The sequence below is a fragment of the Anomaloglossus baeobatrachus genome, chromosome 5 (genome assembly GCF_048569485.1).
Source record: "Anomaloglossus baeobatrachus isolate aAnoBae1 chromosome 5, aAnoBae1.hap1, whole genome shotgun sequence".
NCBI lineage: Eukaryota > Metazoa > Chordata > Amphibia > Anura > Aromobatidae > Anomaloglossus > Anomaloglossus baeobatrachus.
In genome coordinates, this window is record NC_134357.1 from 571089725 (window position 1) to 571108748 (window position 19024).

Sequence of the window (19024 nt, forward strand, 5' to 3'; positions counted from 1 at the left end):
TCTTTTAAAGTCTAGCCTTAGGCCGGTTTCACACATCCGGGTTTTTGCCGTTTTGCCGGATGCGGTGCTCTCCCGTACAGTTAATACAGTACAATGACAGCGCAACAAGCGCCGGTCACATGCTGTCATGTGACCGGCGCATGTGACCCGGAAGTTACAGCGCTGTCATTGTACTGTATTAACTGTACGGGAGAGCGCCGCATCCGGCAAAACGGCAAAAAGCCGGATGTGTGAAACCGGCCTTAATGAATAACCCCAAACTTGCTCACCTGTCCTCCCATTCCCTTAATAACCTTCCTTGCTTTTCTCTGCACCCGGTGTAGTCTAGCTCTGTCCTTCTTATACCTTGGAGACCAAAATTATACACAGTATATAAGTGTGGCCGCACTAGGGACTTGTATGGGAGTAAAATTCTGTTCTTGTCAGAATCATCAATGCCTCTTTCAACGCATCCCATTATTTTATTTTATTGGCAGCAGCTTCCTGACACTGGCTGACACACACCCAAGTCTTTTTCAGTGTTAGTTTTATACAGTAATTTTGTGACTAATTAAAGATATTGCAGTTTAAGAATCAGAAGAAAAGATCTGGAAACCTCAAATCCATGCACAATAGCAAACCTTTAAAAAAAATACTTATAAAATAGTCACATGCCTTACATGTGAGCATCATTTCTGTGGCCAGTGGTCGGATATAAAGTCCAGTAATTGTATTATTTCACCAGATTGTTTTTGATGTTGCATCGTCATCTTCTCCCCATTCAGGTCTCTACAATATCGGATCCTCTCAGTGGAGATCTTCTATATAAGAGAATTCTCCTGATTGCCCCGTGAAGGATGGATATGGACAGGGACAAGATGGCGGAGAGGATATTACACCTCACCCTAGAGATCCTCTTCCGGCTTACTGGAGAGGTGAGAGATTCTGATGACGTCACATTACATCATTCTTATCTATGGGAATAACAGATGGACAGAACTGGAGAGGTGAGGACTCTGGAAATGTCTGGAGTGAGATTTATTACTGTGTCTCTCCATAACCAGGATTACACAGTAGTGAAGAAGACCTCTAGTGAACGCTCTCAGGCCCCTGTGTCTGAGGGATGGGGAAGACCCCTGAGCCCAATCACGGGGCCTCCACCTCACCCCCCGATACATGAGGACATCAATGACCAGAAGATCCTAGAACTCACCTACAAGATGATTGAGCTGCTGACTGGAGAGGTGACACTGCTGGGAATGCTGGGACATTATACAGTAACGCTATGAAGGGATCGGGGGTGACGGTATCATTGTATGTGTCAGGTTCCTATAAGGTGTCAGGACGTCACCGTCTATTTCTCAATGGAGGAGTGGGAGTATTTAGAAGGACACAAAGATCTGTACAAGGACGTCATGATGGTGGATCCACAGCCCCTCACATCACCAGGTAATAGAGAGGGCTAAATACACACTGCCTATAATTATCTGTATGTAAGGAATTAATTCAGTCCCTGTATGTGTCTCCTCCAGTTCTATCCAGTAAGAGGACAACACCAGAGAGATGTCCCAGTCCTCTTCTCCCACAGGACTGTAAACAAGAAGATCCCGATGTTCCTCAGGATCATCAGGTAGATGGAGAGAAGGTGCCATGAAATCTCCCTATGATGTGTAGACGGCTGTGAAGGTCTTGTGCTCAGTCTTGTTTTATCCTCCAGTATTATATGTGTTATACTTGTGTAATGAGAGCGGTGGAGATGGCAGGATTAGAGCTGATCATAGATGGGACTTCTCTATCTGTCTGTGACTTTTACAATATTTGTTTCAGGGTGAAGATCTGACCCATATTAATACTACAGAGACATATGTGAGGGGTGATGAGCGGAGTAAAGAGGAGATTCCTACAGATGACAGTGCTGGTGAGTAGTGGTCTCTATAAACCAACGAGTATATTTTTAACTTTTGACTTTCAGGCTCCATATATCACCATCACCTAGAAAAGTGAGATGACCTTCATTTTAGAGACAATCATTTTGGCTATCTCATACATAAATTTGATTTGCAGCTATTTAGCATATGATTAGTTATATAGATTCTTGTCATGTCACTGCATTGTTACTGTTTCGCTTTTAGAAATCTAAATTTTAATTTGTATTATTTTGTAAATCCACCTTTGGTTTTCAACCCTGCTTGAATCCTTCTGGGCTCTCGTTCAGATTCAAGCATGTCTTGACCAAAATATAATTCCAGGTAGCACACAGGAAAACAAAACTTTCATTGTCCTTGGCTAGGCGCAAGTCTTATCTCTGTCCTTGGGAAGACATAACTTGATTCTTCTCAGCATCTGAAACATAGCTGGGTCTGTTTGTGCTTTCTAGTGAGCAGCGAGAATTTTTGTGAATTTCTATCTAACTAAAATTAACTCTTTCCTCACAATATCCCCCCTTTGGCGTGTGTGATGGGACTGGGTCCTATCGAGAAGCTGGAATAGCAGGCTGGTCACCAAATGCTGTCCAAGCCGTGGGTTGCTAGGGGATGTGAAGGTCTGCAAATCCACATGCGTCCTCCGGATAATGAGCCTGCATACCTCCCGACAAGAGTCACATCATAATACGCCAAGGTGATTCTAGGAAAGAGCAGAAGAAAAGTAAATGTTAGAAATTTCATATTGGTGCTGAATAATCACTGTATTTGCATTTCTTCAAGCAGCAGGAAAATAAAGCCATTAACAGTTTAAACACTACCTAGGCGACTAATAGACAGAGTAGCACTTGGAATACTGATTGCAGTATCCCCATTAACCATCCTCCTATTCCCTTTGGGTCTATGTAGTGACAACAGCTGGGACCTATTATCTGGCATATCCCCCCTTGGGCCGCTGTGAGGTAATCCAGTACCAAAGTATGTTGGTTGGTTACAATGATTAATTGTCTTTGTATGGCAATGGTACTATTTACTGCTTGGAGAACCTCAAAAATTTGATCGTCAAGATAATCGGTACTTTCTACCAACTTATCATACATCTGCATCACCATAGGGTAGAGAAAAAGGGTACTGAAAAATTTGTTGACCTGGCTCATTTGAACTACATGGGGTCGGCCACTAGGCCTGTCTTTGTTATCTGCCGCTCTCTTTACCAGTAGGTGGAGAGGCATTTTTCCTGCCGGTATATCAGTAGTATTGATAATGAAGGTGGCAGGCGTCAAACGGGCTAGGGTGCAAGTGCCATTTACTCCCACTGGTAGCCATTTGTAGGCATTATAGCCACAAATCCAGTAGGTTTGCGGCGGGAGATCCCAGATGGCAGGATGTTGTAGTATAAGTCTATGTACTATATCTATAAAGGCTGATACGTTTTTCAGCATACACCATCCGGGAAGTTGGCCTAGGGGACTACAATACCCTGCGGACTGCTCACCACAGGTTTCTCGGCCAGGCACATACGGGTCTCAAATGAATTCTGCCGTGGTGTAGAAGGCCCCAGAAAGGAAGTACACATAGAAATACTTATCAGCAGTATTAGGCCTTCTTGCAGTGACTGGCATGGACCCATGTCGATCTCCCTTCTAGTTTGATGGAGGTCGGTGTGGTCAGCTGGACAGTCAAAGGTCCTTCGAATCGTGGCTCGAGGGTCTTTCTTACGTGCTTCTTCAGGTAGACCTGGTCACCAGGCTTTAGGGAGTGGGTTCCTGGAACGGCATCAGGATCGGATAGAGAAGAATAGACCCTTTGGTGGGTTTCAGTTAGTCTCTGCTGCAGGGAGACAACATAAGATGTTAGGCTATCACATTGCAGTTGTAATTCCTGGGGGAAATGGCATCCTAATCTGGGTGCACTTCCAAAAAGTATTTCAAAAGGTGAGAGCCTGTGCTTTCCCTGCGGGTTGGTCCTTATAGAGTAAAGAGCTATGGGGAGACATTCTGTCCAAGGTCTACCAGTCTCCTCCACTGCCTTGGCTAGTTTGAGCTTTAGAGTTCCATTTAACCTTTCCATTTTCCCTGATGACTGTGGGTGGTAAGGTGTGTGTAAGGCTGACTGAATGCCTAACAGGGAACAGGTATTCTGGAAAATTTGTCCAGTAAAATGGGTACCTTGGTCTGACTCTATGACTTCGGGGAGTCCAAACCGGGGCACCAACTCACAGGCCAATTTTTTTGCTGTGATTTTGGCCATCGCTGAGCTGACAGGGTAGGCCTCTGGCCATCCTGAGAAGAGGTCTACACAGACAAGTACAAATTCGTAGATGCCATGTCTTGGTAGTTGGATATAGTCTATTTGTACTCTTTGGAATGGGGCAAACATATTTGGCATGTGTCTTTGCGGGTTTTTTGTTAATTGGCCTGGATTATGCTGTTGACAGATGTGACAAGCTTTTATTCTCTGGGAGACGTATTGTCTGAACCCGGGGGCTACCCAACGAGGTTGCATCTGGTTCATGATTGAATTTGTGCTACCGTGCGTAGGATAGTGGAGTATTTGGAAAATGGCAGAGAACCAACTGCGTGGCAGGACGGAAAGTCCGTTTAGGCGCCAAATCCCCTCCACTTTTTGTGCCCCCTTGGCCCGCCATCCGGCTTTTTCTTGCTCAGAGGCGTTTTCCTGTGTCTCAGAGAGGTTCTGCGTTTTTTCCTTCGTCGTTGACACTGTTTCCGTCTCCTTCAAAGGGAGTAAAGCCCGCTTTACACGCTGCAATATATCTTACAATGTGTCGGCGGGGTCACGTCGTAAGTGACGCAGATCCGGCATTGTAAGGTACATTGCAGGGTGTGATAGGTGATTGCGATTGAACGAAAATCCGTTCATCGCATACACATCGTACCTTTCTCTAAAATTGAACGGCAGGTTGTTCAATGTTCCCGAGGTAGCACACATCGCAGTGTGTGACACCCCGGGAACGATGAACAGATCATACCTGCGTCCTGCAGCTCCCGGCTAACAATGTGGAAGGAAGGAGGTGGGCGGGATGTTTATGTCCCGCTCATCTCCGCCCCTCCGCTTCTATTGGCCGGCTGCCGCGTGACGTCGATGTGACGCCGAACGTCCCTCCCACTCCAGGAAGTGGACGTTCGCCGCCCACAGCGAGGTCGTATGGACGGGAAAGTACGTGTGACGGGGGTTAATCGTTTGTGCGGCACGTTCAACAAATTGAACGTGCCGCACATACGATGGGGGCGTTGCAAATCGCATACCATATCGTATGCGAAATTGCAACGTGTAAAGCAGGCTTTAGGCTGCTTGTTTTGCTGTTTGGTCGGCCAAGCGATTTCCCCTAGCCTCAGGTGTTTGGGCCTTGGCGTGGGCAGCAACCTTTATGATTGCCAACTGCTTTGGTTTCAAGGCTACTTCCATTAGTTTCTTCACTGAGGCTCCATGCCTGATGGGATTTCCTGCTGCTGTGAGGAATTCTCTAGTCTGCCAGATAGTGCCAAAATCGTGGACAATGCCATGCGCATAAGCTGAGTCCATGTAGATGTTCGCTGTTCGTTCTTCCAGAAACTCAACTGCCCAGATAAGGGCGAGAAGTTCTGCTTCTTGGGCAGATATGTGCGGAGGTAGTGGTTTCTTGGTTATGACTTCATGTAGGGTTACTACCGCAAATCCGGTGTGAAAGTTGCCTGTTTCATCGGCATATCTACTAGCATCCACAAAATGTTCAAAGTCTGGATTTGCAAGTGGTGTTGTTTGAATATTGTGCAGGGGCTTTGCCTCATGTTCGATGAGTTCCTGACAATCATGGTCAAATGGTGCGCTGGTACGTTTGTCACTCTCTTCCTCTGTCCCCCCTTCCAAACTTGTGAAGATCAGAAGATCAGCAAGGTTTAGACTTGTAATTCGAGCGCATGAGATGTTTGGGGGTAGCAATAGCGCACATTGAAGTCTGACTTATCTTGCCATGGAGAGGTGTTTCAGCTGCACTTGATTGAGAACAGCATAGATATCATGGCTGGTAAGGATGGTGGTCGGGAAATTAACTGAGCTTTCAGGTGCTTTCTGCAGTATGTTTGAAACTGCTGTGACAGCTCGGACACAGGTTGGTGCTGCTTTGGTGACGTTGTCGATTTGAGAGGAGTAGTACCCGATTATGTGATGTTTTTCCGTCTTCTGGGTGAGTACTCCCATGGCAAATCCTTGAAGTTCTGCCACGAACAGGTAAACGGTGAGACCGTAGTTTGGTAGTGCCAAAGTCGGAGCAGCAATCACTTGTTCCTTGAGGCGCTGGAAGCTTTGTCGAGCTTCTTCTGTAAGGAAGAAAGGAACATTCTTGGTGCAATCATACAATGGTTGCATGAGTAGTGACGCATTAGGAATCCATTGTCTGCAGAATGATATTAGTCCTAAAAATCCTCTAAGTTGCTTCAGGTTCCTAGGGACGTTTGCTTTACTGATGACTTCTTGTCTGTCTGGGCTGAGAAGTTTTTGTCCTGCAGAGAGGCAATGACCCAGAAAAGGTGACCTTTGTCTTGCAGAATTGTAACTTGTCCTTACTCGCTTCGCATCCTGATTCTGCTAGGAAGGTAAGACTTATTGAAGCCGTTTTACATTCTTCTTCGCTTGGACAGCAAAGTAGTAGGTCATCCACGTACTGGAGAAGAACACAGTGGTCAGGGGGCTGCCAGCCTTGAAGGACACTACTCATAGCCTGAGTATATAGAGTAGGGGAATGCTGCATCCCTTGTGGCAGCCTTGTCCACGTGTATTGGGATTATCTGGGCTTGTCCATCAAAACCAGATACTATAGTAGACTCGGGCGAGATGGAGTCTTCAGGTACCAGGTCCCTGGGGAGTACGGAGCGTGAGGCTCCCAAGTCCACCACAGCCCTTATTTCCTTGTTTCCAATTTGAAGGGGGACGTGTATAAATTGACCTCTGGCATCCCTATCCCGTAGTGCCGCAAGTCAGGCAGTCTTTTCTTTCTGACTCTCGGGCTGGTTATTATCTTGTTCCATTTGTTGGGGTCCAGTTGATCCTTCCCCTTCAATCCAAAGGTCTTAAAAACGTCCCTGGACTGACTAGCTATACTTTTCCCATGGTAGCACGGAATGAGATGCGGCAGGGTGCATCCAGTTCTGTCCTTTGATATTCCTTGACCCATTCTCCGTCTATTTTCTTCAACTTTTAGACCCTTAAATGTCCCTTGGACTAACCTCACCTATCTTGGAAGTACCCGGAGGCTGACTCCTTTCTGTATTCCTACTTGAGGTGGTGTCCTAACTTTGTTTAGAGGGGGCTGAGTATGGAGAATGATGCTGGGTTACCCTTCCTGTAGTAGAGATATACAGTCAGGGCCAGAAATATTTGGACAGTGACACAAGTTTTGTTATTTTAGCTGTTTACAAAAACATGTTCAGAAATACAATTATATATATAATATGGGCTGAAAGTGCACACTCCCAGCTGCAATATGAGAGTTTTCACATCCAAATCGGAGAAAGGGTTTAGGAATCATAGCTCTGTAATGCATAGCCTCCTCTTTTTAAAGGGACCAAAAGTAATTGGACAAGGGACTCTAAGGGCTGCAATTAACTCTGAAGGCGTCTCCCTCGTTAACCTGTAATCAATGAAGTAGTTAAAAGGTCTGGGGTTGATTACAGGTGTGTAGTTTTGCATTTGGAAGCTGTTGCTGTGACCAGACAACATGCGGTCTAAGGAACTCTCAATTGAGGTGAAGCAGAACATCCTGAGGCTGAAAAAAAGAAAAAATCCATCAGAGAGATAGCAGACATGCTTGGAGTAGCAAAATCAACAGTCGGGTACATTCTGAGAAAAAAGGAATTGACTGGTGAGCTTGGGAACTCAAAAAGGCCTGGGCGTCCACGGATGACAACACTGGTGGATGATCGCCGCATACTTTCTTTGGTGAAGAAGAACCCGTTCACAACATCAACTGAAGTCCAGAACACTCTCAGTGAAGTAGGTGTATCTGTCTCTAAGTCAACAGTAAAGAGAAGACTCCATGAAAGTAAATACAAAGGGTTCACATCTAGATGCAAACCATTCATCAATTCCAAAAATAGACTGGCCAGAGTTAAATTTGCTGAAAAACACCTCATGAAGCCAGCTCAGTTCTGGAAAAGTATTCTATGGACAGATGAGACAAAGATCAACCTGTACCAGAATGATGGGAAGAAAAAAGTTTGGAGAAGAAAGGGAACGGCACATGATCCAAGGCACACCACATCCTCAGTAAAACATGGTGGAGGCAACGTGATGGCATGGGCATGCATGGCTTTCAATGGCACTGGGTCACTTATGTTTATTGATGACATAACAGCAGACAAGAGTAGCCGGATGAATTCTGAAGTGTATCAGGATATACTTTCAGCCCAGATTCAGCCAAATGCCGCAAAGTTGATCGGACGGCGCTTCATAGTACAGATGGACAATGACCCCAAGCATACAGCCAAAGCTACCCAGGAGTTTATGAGTGCAAAAAAGTGGAACATTCTGCAATGGCCGAGTCAATCACCAGATCTTAACCCAATTGAGCATGCATTTCACTTGCTCAAATCCAGACTTAAGACGGAAAGACCCACAAACAAGCAAGTCCTGAAGGCTGCGGCTGTAAAGGCCTGGCAAAGCATTAAGAAGGAGGAAACCCAGCGTTTGGTGATGTCCATGGGTTCCAGACTTAAGGCAGTGATTGCCTCCAAAGGATTCGCAACAAAATATTGAAAATAAAAATATTTTGTTTGGGTTTGGTTTATTTGTCCAATTACTTTTGACCTCCTAAAATGTGGAGTGTTTGTAAAGAAATGTGTACAATTCCTACAATTTCTATCAGATATTTTTGTTCAAACCTTCAAATTAAACGTTACAATCTGCACTTGAATTCTGTTGTAGAGGTTTCATTTCAAATCCAATGTGGTGGCATGCAGAGCCCAACTCGCGAAAATTGTGTCACTGTCCAAATATTTCTGGACCTAACTGTACTCTATATCCAAGAAAAATGGCAAATAGGGCTATTCCAGCTAACACTAGGGCAGTGAATATCACTTCCATTAGACAGGACAAACACAGACAGACACACTATTCCCTTAGCAACACTCACTATCTATGGCAGTCGACAAGGACAAAAGCACAGAAAAAACATCTACTGGCAAGAGTTATCAGAGTTCAGTAGTGAGCCGCCAATTACCCAGTTTCTACTCACAGTGTCCCTCTTGCAGCAGTGAGGAAAGAGGAGGACAGAGATGGAGAGCAAAAGAGCAGAAGAAGGTTCAACTCTTACCTGGCCAGGTGTTTTTGGTCCCCACGTCTGGTCCCCTCGTCCTCGGGCGCCAGAAATGTTAGGTTGACCTATGGGTCACAACTGTTGCCAGTGATGTCCAAATGTGGAGGGGGTCCCGGTCACCCTCCCGGCTCCTCTCAGCCTTAATGAGATACAGACAACGATATCTGCACATAAGGCTCGAGTGTGCGCTCGGAACAACTAGTTTATTTTCACACATACAGGGTTTATCAAGCTAATTTGGGCGTAGCTATGTCGTATGCATAATCATTAGTTTCGATTCTCATCATAAGCGTGGATTTAACTTCTCAGCAAAAAACAAAACTTTCATTGTCTTTGGCTAGGCGCAAGTCTTATCTCTGTCCTTGGGAAGACATAACTTCATTCTTCTCAGCATCTGAAACGTAGCTGGGTCTGTTTGTGTTTTCTTGCGAGCAGCGAGAATTTTTGTGAATTTCTATCCAACTAAAGTTAACTCTTTCTTCACACAACACACAAACTGCTCCTCAGAAACATAACATGAGCCTATACTGACTTACAGAATCGCACTCACGGATTTCTATCCATGACCCCAGTCAAATGAAGCGAACCTTCTCTCTCTCAGGAGGTCCCTTCAGAGAGGATTAATAACCTCTATCCCAAGTCCAGCTGCCTCTTTTCTTCTCCCACAGGCGGCTCCTCAGACACCCGTATCTCTGGTTCTTAAAGTTCACGGAACGCCTCCACCAGAGGTATGGTAGCCTCCAAGCACTGACTCCTGCCAGTGTTTTCACAGGACTTCTCCCTGGGGCTCCTTCCCACATCCCAGCACTTGCCATACTTGCTGCAGACTCTCCACCTGTCAAACACACATAGACTCCATTTTACCTGTATCATGTGACACATTAGATACACCCATGGGTAGGGTATGTGGATGGCCAGTCCCACCCATCTCTTGAGCCATCCAGGAACCTGACCCTGTGAATAATATACTAAAACATGGCACTACAAGTAGCAATACGGACTACCAGTTTCACACTTCTGTGTTACATATCGGCCATTAAGAATGGAGCCAGTTGCCAGGCCAAGTTTCAGCAATGGCTGACTCCACTGAACCTAGAGCCAGGGAAGGCAGTGTGCGATAACTGTGGAAACATAGTGGCGGCCCAAGCCGGGGAAACCTCAAACAAGTGTATTCCATGGCTCATGTCCTCAACCCGGCTGTACAGCAATTTCTAGGCTGACATCCGCCTTTCACACCCCAAGGCTAATCGACTTGCATCACTACAGAGATCTTTTGGCCTACCGTTTAACCAATTCCTATGCAATGTGCCGACATGGTGGAATTACACTCTGCATGATGCAACGACTGTGGCAGCAGCAAGCCCTGGTGTAGTATGTCATGACACATAGCCTGGGACAACACAGTCTGGTCGTGGGGAAAATCTCGCTTCAGGAGAGTGCACAGATGAAGGACTTCTGCACCCTTCTGCAGAGTTTCAAAATGGCTACTAAGATGGTTAACGCTGATGAAGCTATCATCATCATCACTATTCCGAACATCTACATGCTGGACACACATTGAATAGTCTGCGGGAAGAGGAGGATGCAGAGGAGGATGCGGAAAAGATACCAATACCTCTAAGGGTCTGGACTGTCGTTGCACAGACAGGTGACATGGGAGGGTGTTGTACAGCCATCGAGGCAGGCTCATGGTACCAGACAAACTGTTAGTGAAGGAGCAGGAGCTGAGGAACAAGTGATGCAGGAAGAGGGGATGGGAGCGCCACGGTCATGAGATGAAGAAGATATTAATCCCTTTTTTGTTGTTTGTGGTTGGTGGTAGGGGACAGAGGAAGCAAGCTTGAGTGTTACCCTGCCACCAATGGAAGCTGTCCACACATGAGCACCTTTTTGCTGCACTATCTGCAACAAGATTTCCGAATTGTTATGATTAGAAATAGTGCTGACTACTGAGTTGCCACTGTTTGATCCACGGTACAAGAGTAAATTTTGCCAGATGCTTCTCTCCCCCTAGAAAGAGACGCGCACTTGCTGGACTATTGAAACAAGCTTGTACACACGCTTAATGTGGTTCCGACATCAATGAGGCACACAGTGTGCATCGCTGTTCTAGGGTTCCAACCCCAGTAATGTAGAGTTGTCATCACCGCAGAAACCTTAGCAGCAGTTGAAGTGGCAGCAGCAAATTCTGTGATGTGTGGCACACATTTTGTTAGTTCATCCTGTGCACTAGCAGAACAGATTACAAGTCTGCCGCACAGTCAATGACTGGAGAGGATGGTGCAGGAGTATCTAGAGCTCAATATCAATGCCATCGAGAGGGGGGACTGCATATTTTGCATATTGGTCTTTAAAAATGGAAGCCTGGCCTGAGCTTGCCACTCACGCCTTGGAGGTTTTGTCCTGCCCGGCAGCTAGCGTTCTCTCGGAACATGTCTTCAGCACTGCTGGTGGTGTCCTGACAGATTAGGACATCCATCTGTCCCCTGAAAGTGTACACTGCTTAACTTTCATCAAGATGAACAAGTAATGGATCTCCAATGACTTTTCCACACCAGTCGCAAACTATGAAGACTGGGCGATGGTGTAGTTGTCAGTGTGCTGCATTGATCTCACGTTATTGCAGTCTGTGACACCTTTGTTGTGCCTTCTGTGGCTGCTGTTACTACTGCTGCTGATGTTACTAGCAAGTGTCTTGGTGGCGCAACAATCAAAGTGTGTCCATCACTATTACTTTTACAATTTGGCTTTTTGTATGTATCAAGCACCTAATATTCCTCCTCTTTGCTTTTTCCTGAGTCATGACACGCCAAATTTTTTGGAAATGGAGACTCTTATTTGGGTCTCCTTGTTGAGTGTTGCCTGTAGTGGCAATGGTCTCAGAGCACTAGGCCTACACCTGTCACTCATCCACCTCTTAATATTAACTTAAAGAGGACCAACCAGCAGGATTTTTATATATAAAGTTAATCCAGTGCTGTACTGGCGCTAGGATGCTGAATATAAGCATACCTTTTGTTCTGAGATTGGATGTTTTATTACAGTACTATTTGCAAGTAAAGTTATAGAAATGCATTGCTATTTGACTGACCGGTGCAACAGGAGTGGGAATATGTGGGTCGGGACAGGGTCATATATTTTCATTTCCAAAAAAGGGCTAGGGATTATTTTTGGGGGAGGTCTTATTTTTTTTTTCCATGAACAACAATCACGCATTTATGTTTTCATTTACCTTGAAGGTGTATGATGGCCAGCTTTAGGATTAGTAACTACAGATGAGCAAACCTCAGGCTCAGGGTTCGGGAAAAGACGAGAAAATCAGTCAGCTGAGTATCGCGCTTGGCTTGTGCGTGTGTGATTACCTGCATCCAGTGCGATGTGGGAAGTGTTTTTTCAGGTCAAATTTGGCTTACAATTAGCGTTGGAAAATGTGTTGTTCACTGTGAATAAAAAAAAAAAATCAAATACAGCTTGCATACCTCCAGAAGTGTTTGGCTATGGGCCAAAAGCAATACACTTCCGGAGCTATATGGGCAGTGTTTGTTATTTTTTTTTTTTATCAATTCTCCATGAACAAAACATCTTGCAATGCTGAATGTAAGCCAAATATGACCTGAAAAAAACCCTACTTCCTGCAGCGCACAGGATGCAGGTAATCAGGTAAGCTGAGCACGATATCTGTCTGATTTTCTCGTCTTTTTCCAAACCCGAGCCTCGAGCCTGAGGTTCGCTCAGCTCTATTAGTAACCTTAACTTACATTCACAAATGCTGGTGCAGTGTCAGTGTGTCTTATGGTAAGACTTACTGGCACTCTCAAAACACTTTGTGTGGCAGTGACACTCTTCTTCACTATGTGGAGTGGGAGTCTGGAGTGGGACTTGGGAATGGTTGTTGTGACGTCAGACGTGGCTGCTTATGCGGGAGCAAGAAGGGCCGGACGGGAAGCGGGATCCAAGATGCGCCACTATAGAGGTAGAAGGTTGGACCCTGGAGTGGCAGCCAAGCCCACACCATAGCGCAGTAGTAAAAATGTGCTTCAGACGAAACCTCATTCAATATTATAAGGTAGATGGAGACACTTTGGACCACATTTGGTATATGTTCTGGTGATGTCTATATTTTTGGGCGTGCAAATATCTGTGGCCGACCATACTCGTACACTAAAAAGACACCTAAAATGAAAATGGTATATGGTCTAGTGGTCCAGCTTGCTTCAAACCCCGATGCACGTTTTGTGTGTTTAGTCTTCCTCGGGGAAGGAGCGCCCCTGAGGAAGACTTAACGCACGAAACGCGCATCGGGGTTTGCAGCAAGCAGGACCACCAGACCATATACCAAGGTAGCGGACTTTTTCATATACTTTCTATATACTGCTTATTCACTCTACTTATCTGTTATGCTGATTGTGTATGCCTTGGTTGCACAAGGTATTTGCTAATATCATACCAGGGCACTAGGATATTGCATGGCTTAATTTGATTCTGTGTAAACGCTATCCGTCTGATAGTACTAATGGTCGGTGTTCGCACTTTGCACTTTAGGTACCTGTCTATCTGCTGCTAATAGGGAATATTTCTGTCTATAGTTTGTATTTAACAATAAACTGCATGAATTGTTTTAGATCACAGACAATTAATGCTATGTGTTTAAGCCGATTATCATTATCATTATCATCACAGAAGAAATTGTTTTTAACATTTCTTCAATAAAATTTGGTATTTTTTTTATCGTATTTTTCGGACTGTAAGACGCACCGGACCATAAGAGGCACCCTGGTTTTAGAGAAGGAAAATAGGAAAATAAAATTTTATGCAAAAAATGTGGTCATGACACACTGTTATGGGGTGAGGATCTGCTGCTGAAACTATTATGGGGGTAATGTCCCCAAATTCTCTACTAAGGTATCCCATCCTGGTATTGATCCTCCTGCCGTGTGTGTGTGTTTGTGTGTGTATGTATATATATATATATATATCCTGTGGCACACAAAATAAATAAAAATAAACGTTTATACTCACCTTTCCTCGCTCCACGCAGCATCGCTTGTCCTCCTGTCTGTGCCGGCAGTGCTGTGTGGAGCCGGCCACGATCCCTGAAGCATTGCGATATCCTCCTGTCTGTGACGGCGCGGCTGTGTGTGGACACGTGCTCACAGAGATGACGTCATCGCTGTGAGCACTGCTTGTCTCCACACAGCCGCGGCCGGCACAGACAGGAGGAGATCGCGGTGTTGCAGGGGAATGGTGAGTATACTGATTCACTGCCCCCCGCGCTGATGATGATGCACGGGGGGCAGTGAATATAGCCGCACATGATCATTCCAGGCTGTAGTTGCCAGGGGTGATCATGTGGCCGGCTGATTAGTAAGCGCTCATCCCCCGCCCATCATCCCGCCCACCTGTCAGCGCCGGCTTCAGCGCTAAGAGAGATGGGCGTGCATATGAAATGAGCGGGCCCACGTGGCCACGGCAGGCGCTGCTGCAGCCTGCTTGTGCCCCTGATGACCCGCTCCACCCTCATTCCCCGCAGCCCTACATTCAGACTATAAGACACACCCCCCACATTCCCCCAACATTTGGGGGGGAAAATGCGTCTTATAGTCTGAAAAGTATGGTAAATATTGCTGTTTTGGTCACTACTGCTTTATTCGGTGTCTATTGCTTGCACTTAATTGGGAATTTTTTGATTTGTAAGTTTGCTACGGTGACTATTTGCGGAGTTTGTGATAATTGATATATAATTTATTTTTTTTTTACGGTATTTACTGTACAGAATAAATAATGTGACCCTTATGTAACTCGGGTTGTCCTAGCCATGTCAATACCAATTATGCGTACATTTTTAAAAAAAATTCCTTTTACTGCAAAAGCTGCGTTCAAGTGGAAAATGTCTCTTAGTCCTTGCATTGATCTCTGCAGTTTGTATTACTGTCTTCTTCAACTAGTAAATTGTATTAAAATTAATTTGTTTAAAAATGCAGCACTCTAAAAAAAATGTATTTTTTTGTTCTTGGCAGATGACTGTGCATCAGAGGGATATCTCACATTTACTAATGTTGAAGCAGCTGATAATGATATCACGTCATATATATATGAAGATCATGACATCATTCCAGATATACCATCAGTCCTTCACAAGAAAAATCTATCATTTATTCCTTATCAACAGGACCTATCTTCAGATTCATTACAGAATGTTAATCAAAATGAAAATAAAAGGGATGCTGAACATCAAAAATCTCATACGGGGGAAAAAACATTTTCATGTTCAGAATGTGGAAAATGTTTTACCCATAAATCAAGTCTCACTGTACATCATAGAATTCACACAGGGGAAAAGCCATTTCCATGTTCAGAATGTGAGAAATGTTTTAATACCACAGGAGATCTTGTTAAACATAAAAGCACTCACACAGGGGAGAAGCCATTTTCATGTTTAGAATGTGGAAAATCTTTTAGCATTAAATCACAACTTATTAAACATCAGACAATCCACACAGGGGAAAAGCCATTTTCATGTTCATTATGTGGAAAATGTTTTAATAGGAAAGGAACTCTTACTGCGCATCATAAAATTCACACAGGGGAGAAGCCATTTTCATGTCCAGAATGTGGTATGACTTTTACCTACAAAACATCTCTTGTTGCACATAAGAAAATCCATACAGGGGAGAAGCCATTCTCTTGTTCAGAATGTGGGCAATGTTTTAACAGGAAAGCAAGTTTTACTGTACATCAGAGAATTCACACCGGGGAAAAGCCATTTTCATGCCCAGAATGTGGGAAATGCTTTAAAAGCAAACAAAATTTTGGTACACATAAGAAAATTCACACAGGGGAGAAGCCATATTTTTGTGCAGAATGTGGGAAATGTTTTACCAACAAATCAAATCTAACTGCACATCAAAGAATTCACACAGGGGTGAAGCCATTTACATGTCACGAATGTGGAAATTGTTTTACTAACAGAGGAGAACTTGTTAAACATAAAAGCATGCACACAGGGGAGAAGCCATTTTCATGTCACGAATGTGGAAATACTTATAGCATTAAATCAGAGCTTGTTAGACATCAGATAATCCACACAGGGGAAAAGCCATTTTCATGTTCATTATGTGGTAAATGTTTTAACAGGAAAGAAAATCTTACTGTACATCAGAGAATTCACACAGGGGAGAAACCATTTTCATGTCCAGAATGTGGGAAAAATTTTACCTACAAAGCAGCTCTTGTTGCACATATGATAATTCACACAGGGGAGTGGCCATATTCTTGTTCAGAATGTGGGAAATGTTTTAATAAGAAATCAAATCTTAAGGTACATTTGAGAACTCATACAGGGTATAATCCATTTTCATGCCCAGAATGTGGGGATTATTGTTGCTGTAAATCAACTCTTGATATGAATCAAACAATACACACAGAAGAGCGATTTTCACATTTAGAATAGGAAAATGTTTAAACAAAGAAGTTTATGTAATTTCTCTGTTTAAGAAAATATAAAGTAGCCATTTCATATTTTATAAAATTATGTTATTAATTGTACAAGAAATATTACATTAAAAGTTATAGTCAAAATTAAGTTACAAGTCTAAAAGGGAAAGCAATTTAGAACAATAAATTAAAATAAAGAAACCTGTATCGTCGAGGGAGAGTTGATATATAGTTTGTATAGAAATAAAAGTAAGAATTACATTAAGGATCTGAGATTCACCCCCCAGCCTGATTTCACCTTCCAGACTTGGCCAAATTTTACAATTTTACCAGTGTCACTTTATGGTGGTAATAACTCTGCAACGTGTCAACACATCTGAATGATTATGAAATTGATTTTTCGTGTCTCATTATACATCATATTAGTGGAACATTTTAGTCAACATAATTTGCATTTTACTTTTGAAAATATATAGAAATTTTGATAAAAAATATGAAAATTTTGGGTTTTTTTTTTTCCTTTTTTTTCTTTTTGTATGAGAAAAATTGATTATACTCAGACCACACTCTGGTCAAACCCTGATCAATGTCTGGTCCAACATGGGCAGAATTTTTTTCGTTGTAGTGGTGTCCAGAACAAATTTAAAGATTTGCTTTTTTTCAATTTTTTGCAAGTATGTTGAGAACAGAAGAGCTTAGCGAGCCGGTATCCAGTCTAAAACTTCCCGGAGTGTCTGATTTACCTATGCGGCAAATTTGGGCCCAACATTTTCCTGTGAATTTATATTTGCTTTTACGTTGCTCTTTCTTTTTGCAAATATCTCGAACGATTGGCTCTATAAATCTAATTTAAAAATGTCAAAAGCGCCTGATTTGCCTACGATGCTAATTTGAGGCCGAACAGTTCAATCATTTCTTTATAAATTAATATTTGATATTGTGTTGTGCTTTTTTGGTGAATATCTCTTTAACCTTTCTGTGTCTCTTATTTACCAATGTGCCTAATTTGGTGCGCATTGGTTTTGTGATTTGGCCATGCATAAGAAACTGATAACAGAATAAAATGGCATATATGTGTGACGCCCCTGGACTAGTCCAGGGTGTCACAGGGAACTGCACTATTCTCTATCCTTGGTGCAGGGCCCACCCTCCTTGGTTCCGGGGTCCGCAACAGTGATTCTGTACTAACAGCACAAATCCTAGTCACCCAAACACTACACTTGTCAGGCACACCAGGGGCGTGGTTCCAGCTGGGAAAGGAACCGCCCACCTATGAGTCAGACAGGCTGGTGGGAGGAGTCAGTTAGACAGTTGGTAGTAACTGAAAAAGAGAGAGGACCTGGGGATTAAGAGCTCCCTGAGGAGAGCCTGGCTGGGTCGCAGACAGTGGCCTGTACTTGACGGCTCAGAGATTAGCGGCGTCAGCACAGCGGAGGGATAGGACTTCCCACACAGAGCAGTCACAGAAAATCCCACGTGCCAGCTGCTAAGAGCAGGTCCCAATTAAAAAGAGGGACGGGACCCGAAGGTTTCAAGCCAACGGGGCCAGGGACACACACAGTATACAGTGTATGGAGGAAGGCTCCAGTCCACCACAGAATCACTGAAAGAGACCACCGCACGTGCAGTCACCGAGTGCAGCAGTACCAAGAGACTTTGTTTACCTCAGAGTCTGTGTCCACTGAATGCGTCATCACACCTGAGTGAGTACCCTGGCTCCCCAGCGCCCTGCCGGCCCTATATCAATATAGGCTGTTCCTACCTATTCCCTACCCTGAGTCCCGGGGCCCCTACCTGCGGAGGGAATCACCACCAGGCTGCCCCAACACCATCAGCCCCGGCACTCCCATACAGCAGCGGCGGTATTCCTTATTACCGCACACCGCAGGTGGCGTCACAAATATTCTCCCCCGTAAAAAACCTTTTTGTTTTTCATCAAAGTGTCTGCCGAGCAGTCCGACTGCTGCTAGGGCGTCACACATTGATTTTTGGCGTCACGAACAGGATGGCAAGGAAAAGGTGATTGCATACGCCAGCAGGAAACTCCGTCCAACAGAAAGAAATCCTGAGAACTATAGTTCTTTCAAGCTGGAGTTCTTAGCACTTGTTTGGGCAGTGACAGAGAAGTTTAAGCATTACCTGGCTTCTGCAAAATTCACCGTATATACAGACAATAACCCGTTGACACACCTGGACACGGCGAAGCTTGGAGCTTTGGAGCAGCGGTGGGTAGCACGACTGGCAAATTACGATTTCACTATAAAGTACAGGGCTGGTCGCAAGAACGCTAACGCTGATGCGTTGTCCAGGATGCCCCAGTTGTGTGATGATGGGAGGCATGAAGATGACCTGGAGGAGATTGAGATACCTGCTTTCCATC

General features: G+C 44.3%; 1 protein-coding gene across 1 annotated transcript; it reads left to right on the forward strand.

The window, feature by feature from the left end:
* The first annotated feature begins 768 nt into the window (after positions 1-768).
* LOC142312361 (uncharacterized) lies at positions 769-17801 on the forward strand. Its single transcript, XM_075351296.1, has 5 exons — positions 769-1223; positions 1305-1428; positions 1512-1609; positions 1807-1897; positions 15228-17801. Exons 1-5 carry the CDS (start codon positions 969-971, stop codon positions 16658-16660), a joined length of 2001 nt encoding a protein of 666 aa, XP_075207411.1. The 5' UTR covers positions 769-968; the 3' UTR covers positions 16661-17801.
* Positions 17802-19024: the final 1223 nt, after the last annotated feature.